Below are 22,874 nucleotides of genomic sequence, written 5' to 3'. Positions count from 1 at the left end.
ATAAAGATCACATTTACTTAGCGAAACTGAAATAAGTTTCACAAGTTCTTCCTGACTTGTGGGCGTAACATTGTACGTGTTTTGCACAGCAAGCTGCCGAGAAGAGTTTTCTTTTTGATATTTTAACTTATTTTGTCCTGCACCACAATGGATGTGCTTAATGTGTGTGTGAAATAGTAATTTATCAAATGTAGCCATAGATAAGAAACCTTTTGTTGGACATCAGATATTTATTGTCTATAACAAGCATTAGAAAAGGACAGAAAAAATGTTAAATAAATTGCAGTTTTTATTTACTTTGACACAATTTGTGTGGACAAGCAAAAATAAATGGACAGCAAGGGGCTGTAATATGGTTATGTATTCTGGTGATATTTCATGTATGTGATAAGTTCTCAAATTAAAAGACGACTAGAAATATAGTGACACACTAGCAATAACTGTGACCAATAACCGTGACTAATCAAACTGAGAAAATAATACATCAAAGTTTAGTGCATGGCCTGACAAAATTAAAATTGGTATAGCATATTGTAGTATAAAGATAGTATATTGTATAGCAGTATCTATAGATATAATGTGTTAATATAAAATCTAAGTCCTAGTCATGACATTTGACATTGAAAAACAATAAGATTACTGCTATTTGCCACTGCAGGCCAGTGTACCAAAAGGAGGTATTCAGTAACATCTCCTTTATTATTATTAAATTACCATTGTAACCACCAATTTACAGAATGGAAAACATTTTACAATTATAGTATTAAAGCCACCTATTCTCATTTTGCATTCGTGCAAGCACTTTGGTCAATCTATTAAAAAAAATAAAACAATTCTGCCATACATGTAGTGAAACGTTGCACACCAAAAGAGCCCAATAGTCGAATAGTTTGTTTTGATATACAGTGTTTCAGAACTGCATATCAAAACAAATGTCAAGAAGCACATATTCAGAAGTTAAAATGGAGGAAAAGTTTAACACATCAGCAGCAATAACGGGAATGCCCTCAATCTTGGTCGAGCTCTGCTTACTGGTTTCAAAATGCATTATGTAAATCATGCAAATCGATCTAAGTTTTAAGACATCACATGCCACTTAAGAGCACTGAAGCATTCGCTGTAGCACTGAGAGCAGTTAAATCATTTGTTCTTTAACCGCGTTATCTTTCATCACGTCTCGTGCAATGATGGATAAAAAATACAGATTTTTACACCACAAAAAATATAAATTCAGGAAAAATAATTTTCTTGTATAATCTTATATTGTATAATCTCAAGAAGACCTCAAAGACTAAAGTTGATTTGTCAAAATGTTGGTTATCTTGGAAAAGATGCTGCTGACCCAAATATATCATGCCTTGCGTGGTTGTTGCTGCAAGGTCACTGGTAAGGTCAAAATTGTTGTCCCATTATGTCTTCGCACAAGGAGGAAAAAGACACAGTAAAAGTTCCAGCTAAGTTCTTGGAGACAATAATAAACATGCATTCCGTGTTAAATCAGGCACTTGATTGTGATAGACGACAAACCCCCATGTAGAGAGATGTAGAATCCATTGTTTCAGGTTGGTGATAGTGATGTTGACAGTGATGGTTCTGGGAGGTGAAACGTTCTCTACTGTTAATGTGTTTCTGCTTCACTCAGTGTTTTGGAAGCATTACTGAAGACTGAGCTTGTGACTGCAATACAAAACGCAAAAGGCAGATGCTTAGAATAGTTGACTGGTCAGTTACGATACTACATAAGGCCGCATGCATGTGTAAATTGCCTTACGCTTGGGCTGTTGGACTCAAAAGCAGATAAAAGGTTCAGTAAACAACTTTACAACAGAAAAAGGGATCTTAACCCCCATGTGCCTTCCATAAACATGCTTGTTTGTGTACAGTATGTTGGGAGGCCTTCACCTTCAAGGTATCCAAGAGATAAAGTAAGATTCTTCAATTTAACGAGCCCGGGAGCCGATCATGGCAGGAGGGCATATTTTATATACTGTATATATTTATTTCTAAAATGTAGCATTTATGGCCCGCAAGTGTAGTCATGTGAAATTCGTACATTGAAGTTTCTCAATGTTTTGAAATTAACCTGAGCAGGTAGGCTCAGCATAATAATCTCTAATTCCTAACTGCTTGTTCCTTGTTGTCTCATTCTCAAGATGTGAAATTGTATTTATTTTATTGTAATTCCATTTGTCCTTTTAACACATGGTGGTTACATTTGGGTACACTGCCATTGGAACAAAAGACAAATGACGTATTGGAGTATAAATATAATAGCAATGCAGTTCATGCATGTGAAAAAAGGTGGTAAATAGTATTTTTTTAATGTATTTATATATACACATATATATACATATACACACACACACACACACACACACTATTATATTGCACTATAGTTAAATAAATAAATTGTAATAAGATGAATTTGTATGTGACTTTGGTATGGTGTTATGCCATACGGTATTTTCAATATGGCCCCTTTTGAAAAAGGTTTGGACACCCCTGGCCTACTAGCAGCGTGCACAAAGGTTTTGACGCCAACAATAGGTCCAGCGGACACACACACACACACACACACACACACACACACACACACACACACACACACACACACACACACACACACACACACACACACACACACACACACACACACACACACACACACACACACACACACACACACACACACACACACACACACACACAGCTTACTTTCAGGGCTTTAATGGTGTGAGTCCAGTCCATCTGGCAGATCTGAGGGATAGCGGTGAGCAGGATGCTACTAGCTTTGTTAGCATTCTCCTTCATCGTCTTCATCACATTGTCAACACAGACCTACAAAGACAGGGATGGAAAGGAACGAAAATGAAGATGTGTTACAGTGAATTGAAGAAATCAGTGGTTTTGCACCAGGGATTTTGCAAAATCACAGGGCGGTCGGTCAATTTGAGAAACAGGGAAGGAGGAGCGCTTGTGTTTCAGCCAGGATATGCCACATGGGGCGGCCATAGCTGAGTGGTTAGTGAGTCCGCCTAAGGAGCCAGAGGCCCTGGTTGCCGCAGGTTCGATTCCCGGCCAGGCCAGCATATGTGTCGATGAAATGAAATTTGTCCCTGAGCAAGACTCTTAACCCCAAATTGCTCACAGGTTCTCATTGGAAACAAGACCGCAAGGACTTTCATGAACGACCTGTTAAAAGGAATTATCCTTATCCTTACATGACAAATATTAGTTTTAAATGATAAAATTGTGCTTTTTAATGCAATTAATGAATCGGAAAAACAGAGATCGTGGCCCACCCATCTGACCACTTAAGTGGTATTTTTTTAAGTGGTATTTTCAGAGCATGTTTAATGTTTTTAATGATCAATACATCGATTGTGTTCCATCTTGGATCAAAGGAACTAATGTAGTATAATTGTTACTTTATGTTCTATCACAATGAAAACTCACTTTAAATAAGAAATGGCAAGACATTTATTTTGCATTATTTATTTTATATTATATCAATACATTCTTAGTGTTTTGTCAATTATTTGGGGCCCAATTGCAAAATCCTTCTGTCCCACAGGTTGAGAATCACTGCACTAGAGGATTAGATGATTCTAAATTAAATTAAATTAAATTCCCAGTGAAATGTACCGTTTCAGTGCACTAATGTCTAAAAATGACAATAAAGTCATTGTGAAACTGTGAAATACCCCTGCCTCCATTAGAGGAAAATGTCAACAAGTCAAATTCCTTTTCCAATCCCAGTTTCTGAAGAACCTGGTTTCATAATGATGTTGTGGTTATCCCTTGGAGCATAGACGGAAGGAGAGTGTGAAGCTGATGACTCAAGTCTGACTCAATCTCCTCTGGCAGCGGTTCACACCGGAGGCTGGCAAGAGAGATGACTGAGGGTGTGTGTGTGTGTGTGTGTGTGTGTGTGTGTGTGTGTGTGTGTGTGTGTGTGTGTGTGTGTGTGTGTGTGTGAGAGAGAGCGAGAGCGAGAGATGGGAGGGGATAGGGGACAGAGGGAGGGAGGGCAGGACATAATATGTACTGGTGGGGGGGAGTGAGGGAAAAGTGGTGGACGGAGAGGAGGAGAAAATGGAGGGGGGCAAGTGTCTGGGAGGGTGAGAGAGGAGATGTAGGGCCGGAGATAGTAGGACCGGTTGGGGGGGAGGCGGGGGGAGGGATTATGTGTTGGTGGTGGGCGGAAGGATGTGGCGAGCCTCCTGCTACAGGAGGTAGAAGAGGTCAGCTGCGGGAACTAGGAAGTCAGGATTGCCGTTGATGTGGGCGGTGTGTGGGTTGGGCCGGACACTGAGATCGCTCCCAGACTGTCAGACTGACACAGACAAATCATTTTAAAAAAGGTACAAGAATGTCTTAACCGTTTGGACTGCGTCTGCTTACAGTATACAGATAAGAGCCTGTGTAGAAAGGTTCACAAGGGCTCATTTTGACAGTAAGGAGCAAGTGTGAGGTACCATTTTTTAAACAAAGTGTTCTTTCTGTTTTATAAAATACCATTATTATGTATCCCCGTTGTGTGGCAACACCAAATTGGTCTTTGCTCTGAGAAAGATTGTTCAGCCTCATTAAACTTAATGACAGTTCCGGCCAAGGGCACATTCACCTTTTTGCTTCAGGTGGCTTGATTATTAGCTGCTTTTCAGTTTAGGAATACCAAATTGTGTAAAATATATTATAGAGTGAAAACAAATTGTCTCGAGTTCTTCCCATTGGCAAGCACATTTCCACTGGTTTCCATGTGCTTTTGTATGGCCATGTGCTTACATGGGCATACACTTTAAAGTGACTTTAAAAAACCTTAAAGATGATTGGATTGCCATTTATTTAAATTGCCATTTACTGCTTGTTTCAACTATGTATAAAATGTGTCTGTTCACTTCTGATTACGTATTTTAAATGGGCTGGTGGAGTTTTTCCAGAGCCTTTGTGTGAAAACTCCATGAAAATCTGCCATGAATCTTCCCAATGCGTTCTGTTTTCTTGAACTCTTCTCAATAGAATTCAGTGGTTACCAGTCTGATATTATTGTGTAGAATGCAGTTCAGGACAAACCTCCGGACAACAGACATTAATACGAGTAAGCTCCCCCCCCCTCTGGACTTGGCAAAATAAAGTAAATCATAATAAAGAAAAGAAAGAATTTTGCTATTGGAACTCATTACAAGTCACTTTCACAAACAAGGACAAAACAACAAGAACAACGTAAATAACCATGCTTGTTTTTTCTCACACAGTTACTTGCACTAATATACAGTACATACGTTTACTTGATGTATATATGGATGTGCCTTACCTTAACGTGTATTCTATTATACTTGCCTACCCAATTCTGCATATTCCTCAATGTAGAGGTTTTTAAACAGGGTTAGTGTGTCTTAACTGTACTTTGTAACCTTATGTTTAACCTTATTTTTGTCTTATCTTATTTATTTTATTATTTCATTACAATCCAGTGTCTTCTCCGTTATCATCTTGTATATTGTATTGCTGTTGTTAGCACACTCTTGCGGGACATGCCACACCATAATTTCACTGCTTGTTCCTGTATGTGTGTGTAACAAATGATTGACGATTCTCTCATTCACTGCACTCACCGCTTCCTCGTGTTCCTTCCAGCAGTCATAGTCTGTTGCCATGGCGATGCTGGCGTAGCAGAGCCCCGCCTCCTTGGCCAGAACCACCTCTGGTACGGTAGTCATGTTGATGACATCAGCGCCCCACTGCCGGAACATCAGACTCTCTGCGCGCGAGGAGAACCGGGGGCCCTCGATGGTCAGTACAGTGCCCCGTGTGTGGCACTTAACTCCCAGGCCCCGTGCCACCTCCACTAAGACCTAAACTCAGATGGAGAGGAGGGGATTCACTTCAGCTGTGCTCAAATAGAAGCATAGAGATAAAATAGAGTGACTAAAATAACTGATAACTGAAATAAGATTACAAATTCAAGTGAGTGTGATTTAAAAAACATAAATAAAAAGCTATGATATAGATACACAGTTGGGTGGAGTTCATTTGCATAGTGACATAGAGTTATGTTCCAACCTTAAAAATCATTTAACCACATTTAAGTCGATTTTAGTTAGTGCAGCATTTAACACATTGCCTCGTCATTTCAAAACAAATTGAGTAGTATTTTATTTTAAAGGGCCAGGGTTGGGAACCACTGGTTTGAGATTAAGGAAGGGGCTTTGATGAGGTGGTCCACTCACATCTCTGGTCCTATTGCAGAAGGGCTCTGCCATGGGGATGTGACACACGCCTGGAGGACTTCTTGTTCGTCCATCATGCAGTGTCTGACTTCTCTTGGTCGTCCTGGTGGAGCAGAGGGAAAATGTTGTGGCTAAAACCATAGACATAAAAAGGTAGATGCCTCCTCCGACTCTGGGGCATCTGTATCTGCGGGTGCCATTTTTGGGAAGGCAAGCTCATAAGAGGCCGCGCAACAACTAGTGTAGTTAGTTGGAAATTGCCAAATTCCACACTCGGATCTGTGAAATAAATCGGATTTTACGAAGATGTGTTGTTCAACAGCCATCATGTTATCTTATTATAATTATTTGTGTCTTACTCTTACGAATTGAGGGTTCACCACGTCGTCAAACTATAAATTACAGAGTGGCAACACGGCAAAAGTTGTGCAAAATAGTTATCTTCCAGGGATTTGTATCATTTATTATTATACTTTATTTATTTATTTACTTACTAACCATATATAATAATTCTCTGCGACTTTGATGTTATAATTGCTTTCAACTGTCTTTTTCAGTGCCATTAAAATACACTGACTGTCTGAAACCGCTTTCATTTGTATTTGCTGTTTTTGTAAAAACAAAAAAAGAAACCTCAATGATGGTCAATTATTTCAGTCTTTCAAAGTTGATAACAAATGTTATAATACATAATTAATTCATTGTTGTTTATTTAATTGTGGTATTCATTGTTTGGACCTAAAAACGTCCATAGATAGCTATGTTCTGACCTGAATAGCATGATGATGTTGTTGGATATAGACAGAAAAGGCAATTGTATAATGTGGCCTGCATATTTCATGTATATTGTCTATTCCAGTAACTGAACTGACAGAAATGCTCTGACTAATACTGTTAATTGGATTAGATAAGAGTATTTTGGTATGGAAATATGCATTTTAGATGTAACCAAGTATAGGCCTACTGGATCCATAACTCCATGTCTGGCATTTGTTACAAACTTATCCGCTTGAAAATCTGTTGAAAATTCAGGGAGTTGTCATGATTGTAATAGTGGAGAGACCGTCTGCTCCAAATAGACATAAATGCATTAGAAGGCTCGGCTCCCTTCCCGAATATGGCGGACACTAATCTCTGGAGATTATTGCAAGTCAAATTAACAGTGGTATGATTGATACAGAACATTTCACAAGCAGAAATCAATGAACACCAATGCAGCCGTTAACCTTCAAGACTGTTTTGGATATTGATCGAACACATGGGACCTGAGTATGAATAGCAAACTGAACAGTGTATTTAAATAAGCAAATACCTTCACTTAGTAGCAGAACAAGTCTGACAGTACACGAAGAGCAGATGATTTCTGCACTACGGTATACATTGTCTTGTTGTTAAGTGTGTTAAGTATGTTTTCGGCATTGTCAGTGCACTGCTGTTGCAATCATTTTGGGAGAAAAAAAGTCTAGAAGATGTGACTAAGCAGTAATAACCGTAACTAAAAATACCACATCACCTTAACTCAGCTCAGACTGCAGGATTAAAAAAACATCTTAAGATCTAAAAAATTGTCATCAAAGACAGTTTGTAAAGATGTATTCGTATGCATGTATTGCATAAAGGTCCAAAATGCACTCATACCTAACGATAAGATGAGAACAGATTGTTTGATTTGTTTGTAGGACTTATAGGGTGCATTGAGTACATGAAGCATTGGATCACTCTCGCTGAAACATGACATGGATACCATTTCAAATCCATAAGACCATGAAAGCTTTGCAAAATCTTTATTTGTAGAGCACGTTTCAGACATAAATGTAATTTATACATATAATAACAAATAACAAAGTGCTTTACATTGAAATTGGAGACTAAAATTAAAAACACAGGTCAAACAAAACAATACCGGTAAGTGAAAATCTAGTCGAGAGTGAAATTAATACAGTGAAATTAAAAAGGGTAAAATCAGTTGAAAGGAGATCAGTCAAAGACGTAGTGAAATTACATTTTCTGTAATTTTATTTTGACGTTTCAGTCTGAAACGGCCTTGCAACCAATCAGAAGGTTCCATCCCTTCAGGCTATGGCCCATTGGAGTCTCACTCACAGCAGCTGTGTGGAGCAGAGTGCTAGTGTTTGTAGCTGGCAGGCGCAAGCTCCTTAAGGACAGCCAATGTGCTGCATGTTTGTTACTACGTTGCTTATTTCTAACCTAAAACGTTTTCAGATACATATTTTAGTGTGCTGATTAAGTTTAAAATGAGTAATGCAGCTATGGGAATCACACAGGTGAATGAAATCAAGATTAATTTATATTCATACAGGTCTATCTATGTCATCACGCAGCACTTTTGCGTTTTTACATTAGTCATTTAGTTTTTAGCTGCCTCTAAAAGCCGTCAACTGAGGAAGGCTCCTAATATGCAGGGGGAGTATGTTCCAAATCCTCAGCACATATAGCTACCAAAGGCAGCATCACCATGTCTCTTGCCATTTGTCGGTGGCACCGTCAGCAATCCAGCACCGAGTGACCTGAGGGGGCGGCCTCGGACATACTTCAACAGGCAATCCGATAAATAGGAAGGTCCATAATTCACAAGTTCCCACAGCTCACCACGTCCTCGCTTAGTCTCATGTGTAGTCTCGACAGAGTACATTTTCATCCGCCACGATGCTCAACGCGGCTCGCTGAGGTCTCCCTATGATGGCATGTTCCATGTCCTGGAGGTCGGGACAAGAACTTTCACGTGATGGTGGTGGCATGTTGGTGAGGACAGGGACCCTCTTCCACCAGGACTGGGGGAGCAAACACAGAGAACAATGGCATCCTGGAGTCTGTGGTTATTCCATCTCCATGGAGACGGACACTCCGCTGTGTCGGTGGAGTTCCACCAGGCTCTGTGCCAAGCACAGGGCAAAAACATACCTCACCGCCTCTCTTAACACTAGTGGCGCTGGAGGGAAGCCATCACGAGAGTGCATGCATGTGACCAACTAGGGGCTGACTACAATACTTGTTTTCACTATTAGAGGCTGTGTTATCTTGTGTCCCTGGCAAGGAGTTAACATTGTCATTACATTCTGCTGCCAAAAATTGCTTCCAAAAGCGTTCATTATCAAATGTCTAAAACATTCCTGTCAGGCCAAGATAAAGAAACCTACTATAGTTAGCATTGTAACTAGGGGTGTCACGATTCACTTACCTCACGATTCGATTCAAAATAGATTCCTAGGGTGCCGATTCGATTAAAATTGCGATTAATTGATATTCGATTAGATTCTGCGATTTATTGCGATTTTCTAGGGTGCCGATTCGATTAAAATTGCGATTCTGCGATTAATTGATATTCGATTCTGCGATTTATTGCGATTTTCACCATGAAAAGTTGAATCATACACTTCAATGCAGCCAGATCATGTCAGGCAGTCTTTCTGACATTGATTTCAGACAAATTGCCAGTGAAAAAGGTACTAACTTATAAAAAAAAATATTAAAAAAAAAAAAAAAAAAGTTTTTTTTTTTTTTTTTTTTTTCAAAAAAATCGATTTTAATATTTTGATTCGATTTTTAAAATCGTGGCATTAAGAATCGCGATTTATTCATGAATCGATTTTTTTTGACAGGCCTAATTGTAACATTCAATGCAAATCACCATATGAAGCAATACACCTAAGCACAGCAAATGTTTTGTGTATGGCAGCCAGTTATGTAATGTTTAACACAAAAACATTTTTAAAACCAAATCAACACAATAGTACCAAACAGAACTACTGTAAGCAGGTGCTATTATAAAAAAATCAAATGGTCTGCTTAGGTGGAGCAGCAGAAAACAAACAAAGTGGCGATGACATCATCGATGTGGCATTGAAAAAGTAATGCCTTCAGGAATATGTGATCACATGGCAGCGAGACATGTCCCAACAAGTTCAAACAAGCCATGTCCTCATTTCCTGATCACGAGCTGCTGTCTGGACTTGTATTTGACTGATACTGTGTAATTTTTTAATACCAAGGACCCCTAAATTAATATCTATTTGGGCGCGGACCCCAATCTGAAAATGTTTTGTGGCGGGGACCCCCAGAAGAGAATATTTGTGTTAAAAAATTCAAAATTCTACAAAATTCTTCAAACACTTTCAAGATGTTTCGAAAATGTTCAAAAATAGCAGATGTACAAGCTTGCAGCATGGCACGAAGTGACGCACTGCGAGCTTGTACATCTGCTATTTTTGAATAGCCAACGTATAAAATATGGATACAGGGGTGAAAATGTATTAACACATTTTGCTGGGGACCCCCAAATACTACGATCCAAAGGTTTCTCAACCAGTGGGCCGAGCAATGTTCGGGAAAGGTCACACACAAAGGTCGACTAAATGAAGGAATACTGGGACGTAAATTAAAGAATCTGACTTCCAGTAGGAGGGTCCCTGTGGGGGACTGCGGGTCCCAGTAGGAGACGTGACCGTGTGTTTCCCCTCGCATTTCAGTAGACACGCCCCCTGCCCCTCGTCATGCAGTACTATGTGGTGGAAAATAATATTCGGCGATGGCATTGCCTAGGGGGGCGAGGCTACTGAAACGCGAGGGGAAACACACGTTCGCGTAGGAGACCAGTTGAGAACTACTGAGTAATAGTTTGTCAATCAGGATTTGTGTCAACAAAGAGATTGCCTGTGTCTTTCTGTGTGTGGGTTTGTTAAAAGTGTGTGCGATCAAAAGAGAAACAAAAAGGGCACAACTCAGTCCCAGAACCATATATGGAGAGTTGCGTCACCTCCGTTCACTTCATCTGGCCAGTCTTCTACAGAGCCTTCTATTGGCGAATAGTGAAAAAACCCTGAACCGGAAGTTTACGGAATGCAATGGAGTCTATGAGTGTTTGTCACCATTTCGAGTTTACATGAACCACGCGGCGCTGTTTTCTGCCCCCGAGGTGACGCAACTCTCCAATACAAGGCTCAGTCCAATATACTTTTTCCAGGGTGCACTGCTCAATAAGGATTCCATGTAAAGAAAGAATAAATGCCATCATTCACAAATAAGTCCTTCTGAGGGCAGCAGACCAAACGCATTTCAGCGTTACGCCTTCATCAGTGTGATGGCAGTACAGAGCAGCTGTGTCATTTATAAATAGGGGGGACCTGGGTGAAACACTGAAATCAGTCTAGAAACAAACTGGCCAACTAGTAGGCCTAGTCATAAAACCCAAATACCCATAAACATAAATATACATACAGTATAAACCTTTACTACTTTAAAAAGGGGACTGAGGAAAAAGTGTTTGTGACCATGGGCATACATGCATGCGGACATGCATCAATGTATTGGTATACCTGCGAGTTTGTATGCTGATGAGAATATTGGCAGCAGTTAGTGAAACAATAGCCTAAGAAATTACATTAGTACAGCAAGTTGGAACTACAGCAACAACTTGTTCTCGAATTGGGGATACATTTTACATAACATAATTGATAAATGTTTGTTTGTAAATAGATTTTCATAATAAATATCTTAAATCATACAGGTTTAATATTAGCAAATACTGAAAATGTACCCGCAATTCTAGAATGGGCCATGTACTAAGGGATACACTAAGGGATACACTGTATCTGAAAATAAAGATTAAAATCATGATCTTTACCAGGTATAAACAGACCATAGAAATTCAGTTGCCAAAGGCAGTACAAAAAGCTGTATTTATCTTGTTGACATTGGCGCAGCGAGTCAGCAACACATACTGACAAAAATACATACCGACAGGATTAGGGTCATGCAGCTGTATGACTATTCACTACACAGGGATAATTATTCAATTATTCAGTGGAATCTGTTCTATCAGCTAACTAAGAGTGCACAATTTGCACTTAAGTTCATGTTACTTGAATGTCACATGTAGGCTTAATTCACTCGAAGTAGACAAAGGTCAGTGAGAGAATATTCTAGCGCTGCATTGGCTTCTCCACGCAACTGCAACATAAACACATTCTCAATTTCCTGGCACCATGTTAAACACCAAGGAGCAATTTAGTGCTCACCTACGAAAACAATGCAATCAGCCACCAAGTGAATACACTGGTGTCGTATGTGGTAATTACTAGGAATTCAGAAGGAGATGTGTATTGTGTAGCTCACTCAGTAATTATAGTATTACACATGTTGCATCACAGACACAGAAGATTGGGAAACTGACGAAAACATTTGTATTTGTAAAACATTTTTATAAAATAATTAAACATAGATAGTAGCCATTGATAGTATTAGTGTTGTTGCTGCTATTGTAACTATTACTTGTATCTCTGTCTCCATTTGTCTCCCCACTCTGTCTCTCTCCTTGCTCTTGATGTACAGATGGCCGCCGCACACTTTAGGGTCTGCCTGAACTTACTTCCAGTTAAGGGGTTTTTCATTGCCACTGTCACAGAATGCTTGCCCAGGGTGGGACAATGTCGGGTCTCTGCTCTATATGTAAAGTGTCTTGAGACAACTTGTGATCTGGCCGTTCTGGCACAATAATAAATTAGGCAGTTAGGGTTACTTAATTGAAGTTCCAAACTGCCACGTTGAAATCATTCTGGGTGATATGATTCCAAAGTGGTAGACATGTACAAAAATCAATATTAGTATAATAAGTCAACCCAAATACAAAGAAAAGTTTAAAACCTCAATGTTATGAAGTTGTTTATTTACTTTTAAGAGGACCATTTATATTTGAATTTGTCATTCAAAGAAGTCTGATTAAAGGGCTATATCAGCATTTTGTTCATTCACTTTATATACTCCCTGCCACTGTTTACATATATGCTGGCCAGGCACATACACACATATAGAATAGACGGGGCTTTGAGCCCCTGCCCCCTGCCCTTTTACCCATCTGTAAAAAGTGCCCTCTCCAGACTTCAGCATTTACTAGGGTGAAAGAAATGCAAATGCCCCCTTTCCATGCCATACCCGAAGGCAGCATTCGAGAGAATTGCCTTTTCCAAACTCTCCTGAACTTGAATGCTGCATTTTATGTTGAAAGAATTCAAAGAATTGCTCTCTGTGTAGAAATCCATGCTCAAATCCCGAACCCAACAACCTTTGCTGCGAGTCACTCCCCATCTCTCTGTCCTCATTTTCTGTCAGTCTACTGTATACTATCAATAAAGGCAGAAAAAGCCAAAAAAACAACTCCCTTTCACAGTGAATAGATGTTCACAGTCCCCACATACAGTAGTAACTCTCTGCAGTCATGTTATAACAACAACAAACGAAGGTAAGATGGCACTGCCTGATAAAGTCTGAGTTGTAAAAGCTACAGTATACGAACATAAAGTGTGATCCAAGTTAAAGACAAAGGAACATTCAGAGGTAATTACTTGGGTGAATTATATTATTCCCATACAATCTTAACAGATTTGATGTAAAGACTATATTTAATAACTCTCTTGATTTAGTTCATATTTTTCTTTAAACATTAATTATATTGGAGTACAAAATATACTGTGCTGCAAACACTGGGGCCACAAATACCGCTGTTATGTGGAATTGCTCAAGATAGCAACCAGCTGCAACTGAAACCTGAATGTAAACAGAAACATGCATGCGTGAACTGAGGGCTATGAATTCACACGAACCACAGAAACTGATACAATGAGTGAAGAGTAAGGGGAGAACTTAAGGAATGAAATATCTCAGTAGTGACATTTCAGTGCACAACCATCTTACTTACGCTACTAGTAGTGAGAACGTCACAGTGACAATACTTCTGTATGGCTACAGCGCCCAAGGCAAACTAGGAAACCTAGTCCACTGCTCGGAAACATATCAAATGGATGAGGCATTTTTTTACTTCCCTTCCCACTGCATGGTTGAGGGAGATGCATCACATGTCATCATTATGCTTTTTGTACATATTCTTGATCGTAATTTGTTAAACAAATGTGGATAAATACTGGATTCCAGTTGATACTGCATCAAAGTGCATGGCACACACTATCAGCTTGAATTTTGAGGTTTTAGGAATTTGTTTTTTGTTGAGATGAAAGATTTCCCTCAAGGATCAATAGACTTTTATCACCTGTGACAAATAGCTTACAGTGACTGTGAGTGACTTCACCTGCCATCGCTAAACTTTCTGGGCTTGCTACTGTAGGTATACTGTAACATTACCCCCGTCAGTGAGATGTGTGGGAAGCTCACTAAATTACTTCAGAGATTCATTGACTGCCCTGTACAATGTTAGGTGGTTGGTCACTGCGTTTTCCTCAACATTGAGTGTAGTAGAACAGAACAGAATATAAACGTTATCATTCACACACTTTGACATTTCTTCTTCCACAAACCTTCCATTAAAGCCTTAACCAGTTGACTGTCCAGTATGAAGTTTCAAATATTTGTCACAGGTGATAAAAGTCTATTGATCCTTGAGGGAAATATTTCATCTCAACAAAAAACGAATTCCTAAAACCTCAAAATTCAAAACAAAACAGAATGGTTTCAATTTTGAGGGCATTTCTCACACAATTACCCACCTTTTAAAAGCAATGAGAATTGTTTTATATGTTGCTTTTTTCCCCACTAAAATGAATAGATATAAAAACAATTGTGGGCAACACAGACTAGTTTACAACAAGTTTCTGCTCACAGAGTAGCTCTTTAAAGTTTGGAATGATGTATACTTTATGGGAGTAGTCATATAATACTTAAGTTAACAATATTATATCCGTTAAGCCAGTGGCTCTGCCTTGGGCAGTATGATGCGAACATTCACAAACTGGAGGCAATGACCATAATGCACACAATGTAAATCCCATGAGTACAAGCTATAGGTAAGAGGCTTGCTATGGGCTATGGTAAACACATGGAAAAGTTACATAGTTAAGCATAAACTGTGATTAGGCATTCAACACAGGGACTTGTTAAAGTGGTGCCTGTATTGAAAATGGTTACATTCCTTTCCAGCTGAACAGAATGAGTATGCATCTCATGACCAGGGTGATGAGGCATTATACAGAGAACAATATGAGCAATGTAGCTAACATATTGTCATTGTACTCTCATCTGTTATGTCCAACTTGAGAAAAAAAGACAAAGAACAAGCAATTTAAGAGCGCATGAGTTTGAGTAGTGAATTCAGTCTGAAAAAGGGTTTAAGTACATGGCTGATATTACTCTCTCTCACATCTCCGAGTGTGTATACCTTACAACGAAGAAGTCACAGACTGAGAGAGCGCAGGAAGAGCATGCAAATGTGTGTTCATGCAACATATCTTGGCTACCACTGGGAGTACCAGTTCTCCTTGATGTGTCGACACTACCAATGGCAGTATCAGTTCTCCTTGATGTACAGTATATAACTACCAATGGCAGCACCAGTTCTTCCCAGTGTATCTACACTACCGATGGGAGTACCAGTTCTCCCCGAACTGTCAGCAAGTAACTTTTCAATGGGAACAAAAGGTTTCAGAGACGAAACCTGCTGCCGTCCCAGTCAAGGGCATTTTGGGAAACCCTTTCCAAAAACAGAACCCCCTTCATTCGGCACCTACCGCTCATAATATAGGCAGCTGACCTTACAGTATGTTAAAGAGGACTTCATTTTTTGCATTTTAGGATTTTAACTGACGCTCTTATCTAGAACAACTTACGAGTGCAACACTGGAATAAGCTTAATCTTATCACCTAGTTACAAGCGACCAACAATAAAGAGTATAACAGAGTAAAGTATTGCAGGGCAATCCATAGTCTCCCCCAAAGTGTCACAGTGAACTACATTTGGTACATGACACACCACCTTACCTAGATTTATCCTGACACCAATTGGTCATCATAGGCCATGATGGAATAGGAGATATGCTCATCCAAACATTTTGGACAGAATGAAGGACAGATGGACTGCTAACCAATAAACAATAACCACCATGTCAGGGAGTTAGCCCACCCCCAGACATGGCATATCTCCCATATCTGGAGTTGGACTAACAACAGTTGAATAAACAGTTGTGTTTTTACAGCGTGGCACTAAAGGGGTAAGGCCTCTAGAACAGAGTCAACTCGTGCAGACAATTCAAAATGTAAAAAAAAACTTACAGTAGCTATTGTTTTCCAAATGGGAGGGAACAGTGTGTGCGAGAGACTGTGTTGTGTGAGTGCACATCTGGTCGTGTGCGTGCTACTCAAGTTTCATTTCCTCATGTTGCGTGCTGCCAACTTCACATGAGAGTGTGATGTGGGATGATTACAACAAACTAGATGAAAAAACAGTGCAGTGCAAAATATCTAGCATAAAGTTTGTATGTCACACTTCCATGTCCGTGATGTTCAATCATGCGCTGCTTGACCTGCTATTTGCGGTGAGCGACACTGACGCATGTAAATCAGCCTTTACATTCAGTATTACCTATGACAAATAATGGAGAAAAAAAGTGGTTGATAAAACGCTGACTGTAATACTGCAATATGGTAATACTTCGGTTTCGATATGACGACCCATCATGACCCAGACATCACCCCAGTGACTCCGATGACAGCACAAGACAGTCGGTAGGAGGGAAAGAGCACCTCCTTCTCCCCATAGCATTTAACTCATTCCCTGCCTAGAACGACTAAAACGACTTCTGTCCATAAGCCATGCCTGCCTAGAACGACTAAAACGACTTTTTAAAAAATAAAAAAATAAAAAAATATTTTTTTTTTATTAATTTTTTTTTTTAGATTTTTTTTTTTTTTTTTGACCCAAAGACCACGGAGATATGATTTTTCGAAGATATAGACTCCCATCCACTTCCTTGTTAACTTAAAACTTAAAAATTCTGTATCTCGGCTCCTGAGTACTTTTTTTTTTTCAATGAAAAATATGGCAGTGTTCAAACGCGCCAGAAATAATTCTGGCAGTGAATGAGTTAATGTTTTAAAATTTTAAACAGTATCTTTGTCCAGATTGATAGTTCAGACAGATCAACTCATCATTAACTAAAGCATTGGGGGGTTGTGTAGCCCTATGCACTCAAGGACGATGCCTGTCCACTCTCATTGATGTTTCAGCAACACAGTAAACAACAAATGATTATTATCTATGAACAGACATGACTAGGAATTGTGAAGTAAACGCATGGTTACTTTAAATAAAGTCTCTTTTGTTTTTTTATTATCATGGCTTTGAAACTTCAGGACTTAGACGCAAATTCTGAACATGTTGGAGGTATAGTTAATTGCAAAAAATAATAGATAAACGTATCGATAAATGCCTCCGACACGTCCCTAGACGACGCTAGTCAGTCTTGCCCATCCTAAAGAGTTACGCACAGCTCCAGACTGGCTTGCAAGTACTCTGATCAGAAATGTCGTTCACAACCTATGCACAAGTACGTTGCTATACATAGCTACAGATTGCACAGGGAAGCCATGCCGTTATTAGATCCCGTCTTGTTTTTGGTAGTAAAGACAAGTGTAAACTCGAATGGGCTGAGGATCAAAATACAGGGAGGGGGATCTGATTCTGATGGGAGAATGGTAAGTGTCTGGTAGTCCACCCACCTGTCAATGAACTGGTCTATCATGACGATGTCTCCAGGTTGGATCTCTTCTCTGAGGGAACCACAGGCTGTGGTGACCAGAAGATGGGTGCAGCCTTCCTCCCACAGCGCCCAGATGTTGGCCTGGTAGTTGACGTTTGACGGCATTATGGTGTGCTGTCTCCCGTGCCTGAAGCAAGGACAACAAATGATGCACAGTAGAATCCAGAGAGTCGATTTAACTATGTGTGAGAGTTTTCAAAATGGACCTGAGGTATCTGTACCATAAACTGATAAACAGGTCTTTCATTTAATCTTTGGATGGTGCCAAGCATGGTCACTAGATGGTGCTAACAGATAACATAAACAAAGCCATAACAATAAAGTAAGAGGTGCTTTCTCACCTTGCAAGGAGCACACATTCAACGTTTTTAATTTTCCCAACAATCAAAGCATCCGATGGCTGTTGGAAAAGAACAGAAAACAGCATTATACACAAAAGAACAAGTTAGATTTAACTTTTCTGATACACACTAGACTAAAGGTTGAGCTGCAAGGGCCGCAACTTTACAGGGGCCCTTGAAGATGAATGGTTGACAGGATGACTTGATTAATCCACATTGGGGTTCAGTCTAATACTGTGATGTCATAGGGCCCAGGATAACAAGTGGCTCCCCTGCACTGGTTCTGGTGAAGATACCAGGGGGAGTTTACCATTTACCTTATTCTAACTAATAAACTGCATTATAAAAAATATTAATACAACTCTAACTCAACTAATTCACAATATAAAACTGACCTTTCCATATGGCGTGTCAACATATTTCTCAGTTCTTCCCTCCAAGATATCGGGATCATCAAGGCCGGATCCTCCAATTATTCCAATCTACAGAAAACAGTTTAATGTGGTGGGGAGAAAATATTAAAAGATGTAAAACACTTGATCAAACTCCTTTATCAGAAGTAATATCAGATTAACAGCTCTATAGAAAGAAGAGGGGGGGGGGTAGAAACTGTTTGTCCTGTTTACAAAATACATAATAACCCTGTCAGGAATAACCATAACAAAGACATTGAATTATTTGAGTAACTGAAAAGCCTGGCTGTAGCATAAGTTTGATTGCTCATTAGAAATTTGAATACAAGCCCAGGACAGGTACCACTGGAAATTAAACATGTTGGAGAACTTCAAATTATGCTTTTAAGACTTGCTGGTGTGATTTCCAAACTACTCAGCTTTTCACTCTGCTCGGACACTGGTGTTCTACAGAATTTCGCCCCCCCCCCCCCCCCCCCAGTGATTTGTGTTCCCCCTAGTGCCACTATGCATTTGAACCAAATTGAATAACTAGGAACTAGCCCAGCGAACAAAATAGTAGGCCTGCTTGGATTTCCCATGGGTGTGGAGAGGGAGTTTTCTGACAACACCGCCGGCCTTGCCATTATGCAGCCATTCTGTGAACCATCGAAAGTCTATATGTTTTCTGCTCGTTTGTTGCTTCCTTTGTACCCAGATAAACTCCACGTGTCTCTCCTCTGACATGATTTTTTTTACCAAACCATCAGCAGCAATCATGACGTTACAGACAAGTTTTTGATATTTTCGCTAGGCCGGACAGCCGAATATTATGTATTCGCCCCTGTCCGTCTGTGTGGGATACATTGTATCCATATCCAATGTACGTACAGGGCCAGCACAGCTGTACCGTTTTCTGCCTATGATTTTTTGCACCACTGAACTCGCAAATGTGCATTTGTCTTTGTGTTGAGGGGTTTATGCACTGCAACCTGTTTATCCCTTACTATAATGTAGTTCTTCTGATTAACTGACTGATCATGCCCTGCATTGACAAGAAGTAAAACACTTCTATTAGACTATTTTTCCTTACATATAGGACAAATGGCATGAGTATCAGTCATCGATTGTGTTCCTATTGAATGTTCCTATTGAAACACTAGCCAGTTGAGCACTCTTTGTGACTTCAGCTCCTGCCACCCATGCACCAGAAATGAAACACTTTTCATCATCACTAGATCTTTTCACCTTAGTCTTGCCATCTTGAGACAAAATCGAGGTCAACTGGACCTGCTGTGCTGAGCATTTGTTAGCCCTGTCATGTGAATCATGGCTAAGCATTTGTATACATCCATGCCATGATGCCACAGAGCATGATAGGTTGTTATGGAATTATGGAAGCAGTCAGATAACAGTCAGATTTACTCTAAATGTCTATTAACGACCAAACATGTCATGCAGTAGCATAAAATAGACTCATAGAACACTTGTTTTTCCAGATGCATTTCCGTATCCCATTCACAGCTCCCACAAGACTAGCCCTGAAACATGACAGTCATGGATGAACTTTAACCTGGTGTTTGCACGTTCTCCATTTACTGCCCGTACATCTACATGAACGTTCATTTTTCACATATAAAGTGCGTACCCCATGGCCACGGATGTTACAATTATGTACGGGCCCTCAGAAGTACCCGTATTTTCCGTACTGTTCAATAGAAAAACATTTTAATCCGATCGGTGGTTATTTTCTCCATATGCTTTCAACTACGCGACCCCATCAGTCGGGAGGTGTATTGCACTCTGATCCATTACAACTGAGAAAATGGACACCGATCGGATTAAAATGCTTTTTACTGAACAATACGGAAGATACGGGTACTTCTGCGGGACCGTAAATAATTGTAACATCCGTGGCCATGGGGTAAGCACTTTATATTTGAAATCTGAACGTTTACGTAGATGTACGGAGTCTACGGACTCTAAATGGAGAAAGTGCAAACACCATGTTGAAGTTCCTCCATGACGGTCGCGACGGACGACCGTCATGTGATCCATGGCTACCACAAGACTGACGTGCGCAGCACAACTTCAGGTCTGCAAGACGCCTTTCTCCGCCAATTTGATGAAAACATTACACGACTTTGATATGGCAGAAATACCACGGGAGTGGACAGGGCACATCATTCATTACTACTCTGTGCACGACGACCATCATCATCATTGACGGATGCGCCAGCTATAACTAAAATCATTGTACGCGGGACGGAGGCGCAAGGAAGGCATGGGGAACACTTATCACTGAATCGGGCGAAACACCGGTGGTGTAGACGTTGCACACACGTGGTGCCGCAGAGAAGCGCAGGACGGAATGTGATGATCAGCCCTCTATCTATTCAAGACAATCAAAACACGTAGACACAATAGTGTCTTTTAACGATGCACGTTATTTGTATATATTTTACTCTCTACTCATATAGGAATAGTTTACATAATCGGACCTGTTTTTCTTTCCATCTCCATCCGTCCCTCTCCCCTTTCTTGGAAATTGCAACTGATGGGAGCTTGTAGTTGTACGACAAAGCATTTCACCCATTTGCCATTTTATAAATGTTGTAATTCTGTGATGTGACAATAATAAAGTTCAGTAGAAGTTGACAGTATAACTGCTAATGCTAATCTGAAGCTAGTTGGCTGCAAGCAGTGGATCTGATCATGGTGCAAACATACATCTGTAGGAATGTATTGTATCTGGGCTACATAAGGCTGTCCTTTTTGCTCTATTTAATTATACAAACATATGTAGTTCAAGCCAGCTAGATCGTTATTACCTTAATGTGCATGTTGGAAGCCATGACTTTCGTTTGTCCAATAAATAAAGGAATGATCAAGTTGCAAGCAAGCTGAAGCTAGCTACCACTAGCGCTTAGGTTCGTCAACGTAACTCCAGGCTGCAGCTGTTACAGTTTCCATTTGTCAAGCTTATTTTCAAAATAAAAGCATTTCTAGGAAAAGCTTTTATCACTAGAAACCTGTCCGGAAATTCACTGTGGTACTGTTTGAGACCTTCACGTGTATCACCTTTTTTTATAATCAAAATCCACAAAGTAATAAACCAAAGTGTTCAAATAATTGCAGTGGAGTAAAAAGTACAATATTTGCCTCTGAGATGTAGTGGAGTAGAAGTTAAAGTATAGAAATTTGGAAATACTCCAGTTAAGTAAAAGCACCTCAAAATTGTACTTAAGTACAGTACTTAAGTACATGTACTTAGTTACTTTCCACCACTGCCTATATTTTACAGTCTATGGTGTAAACCAAACCAAACATGACAACAGTATCCCTCACTTCCCCTCTCACCCATCTATGCTCTCACAAGCATTGTGGTAAGTTGGTGCGGTAAATGTTGCTGTAGTTTAGGCTGTATCACTCATAAATAAATGTCAGTACTCTAATATGAATATATGTATTGCATTGGTTAATCATTAAGCACACTTAGTTTTAACAAAAATAAGTATTTTGTTCAATGAAAGCCAAGATGTAACTTTTGTTTAATGAATAAAATGTAATTTTGTCAAATCTGTATGGTAGATTGTGTTAATACAGTATAAGTTATATAATTGGGGTGGTTGTATTTTGTCTCCCTGCTCTTCTATTGAGACATTTAGATCGTGTCTAGATCGGGTTATGTATCAGACACAGGATCTGACAAGAATTTTGACCTGATGGTCCTTGCGCAGGAAACCAGATTCAAATCTGGGGTTGAAAAGGAAAGTTATGCTGCTTTAAGAAATGTCAATGGTTTGATTCACTGACTTTAGAGAACAGCTTATTTTAGCCATAGTTTACATAATACTCCTTACTGATCTATAATGAATGTATTGTTGACTCAAGTATAGATTACCATGGTATACTGCATAGCACCATCAGTGATATGTTGATATTTCTGCACCAACTGCTCTATATTTAGTTACCTACTGTACTGTATGTGAGCAAGAATAATTTTCAATCTAACTGAACTTGCATTTAAATGATACAGATCTAAACCTGAGCTGAGAAACATTAATATGAAGACAGACAATACCAGGATGTACCCACTTCTGCCTCTACAAATACAATCAGCAGAAATATAAAACTAATTATTAAAAGAACTGGAAGTTAACTGCAGAAGTTGACCATTTATTACTTAAATACAGCTACCGTAATCACAAAAGTAGCATTTCCAACTCCAAATGCAATCAGTTGTAAATAAAACAGTGATTAATAACCATGAGCAGCAGCTAGAACCTGTTTGGTCTCAAGAATGTGGCTTAATGTATCCCTGATGTGTCGTTCTTCTTCTGGGAGGGA

The 22,874-nt window shown here is 39.6% G+C and overlaps 1 protein-coding gene across 1 annotated transcript in view; it reads right to left on the bottom strand.

The window, feature by feature from the left end:
- Positions 1 to 267: 267 nt before the first annotated feature.
- Positions 268 to 22,874, bottom strand: part of LOC311055158 (uncharacterized protein) — a 28,527-nt gene continuing 5,920 nt past the window's right edge. The window contains exons 3-10 of the mRNA XM_084071256.1: positions 21,356 to 21,427; positions 18,528 to 18,614; positions 18,133 to 18,191; positions 17,751 to 17,918; positions 6,234 to 6,336; positions 5,619 to 5,858; positions 2,716 to 2,838; positions 268 to 1,677 (exon numbers count right to left, since the gene is read on the bottom strand). Coding sequence (XP_083927382.1) covers positions 1,639 to 1,677; positions 2,716 to 2,838; positions 5,619 to 5,858; positions 6,234 to 6,336; positions 17,751 to 17,918; positions 18,133 to 18,191; positions 18,528 to 18,614; positions 21,356 to 21,427 — 891 coding nt within the window. The 3' untranslated portion in view covers positions 268 to 1,638. The remainder of the gene's footprint in view (positions 1,678 to 2,715; positions 2,839 to 5,618; positions 5,859 to 6,233; positions 6,337 to 17,750; positions 17,919 to 18,132; positions 18,192 to 18,527; positions 18,615 to 21,355; positions 21,428 to 22,874) is intronic.

This window comes from Gymnoscopelus microlampas, assembly GCF_963454915.1.
Source record: "Gymnoscopelus microlampas genome assembly, chromosome: 2".
Lineage (NCBI taxonomy): Eukaryota > Metazoa > Chordata > Actinopteri > Myctophiformes > Myctophidae > Gymnoscopelus > Gymnoscopelus microlampas.
Note: the sequence above shows the minus strand (reverse complement) of the source record. Positions and strands in the feature narration are given on the sequence as shown.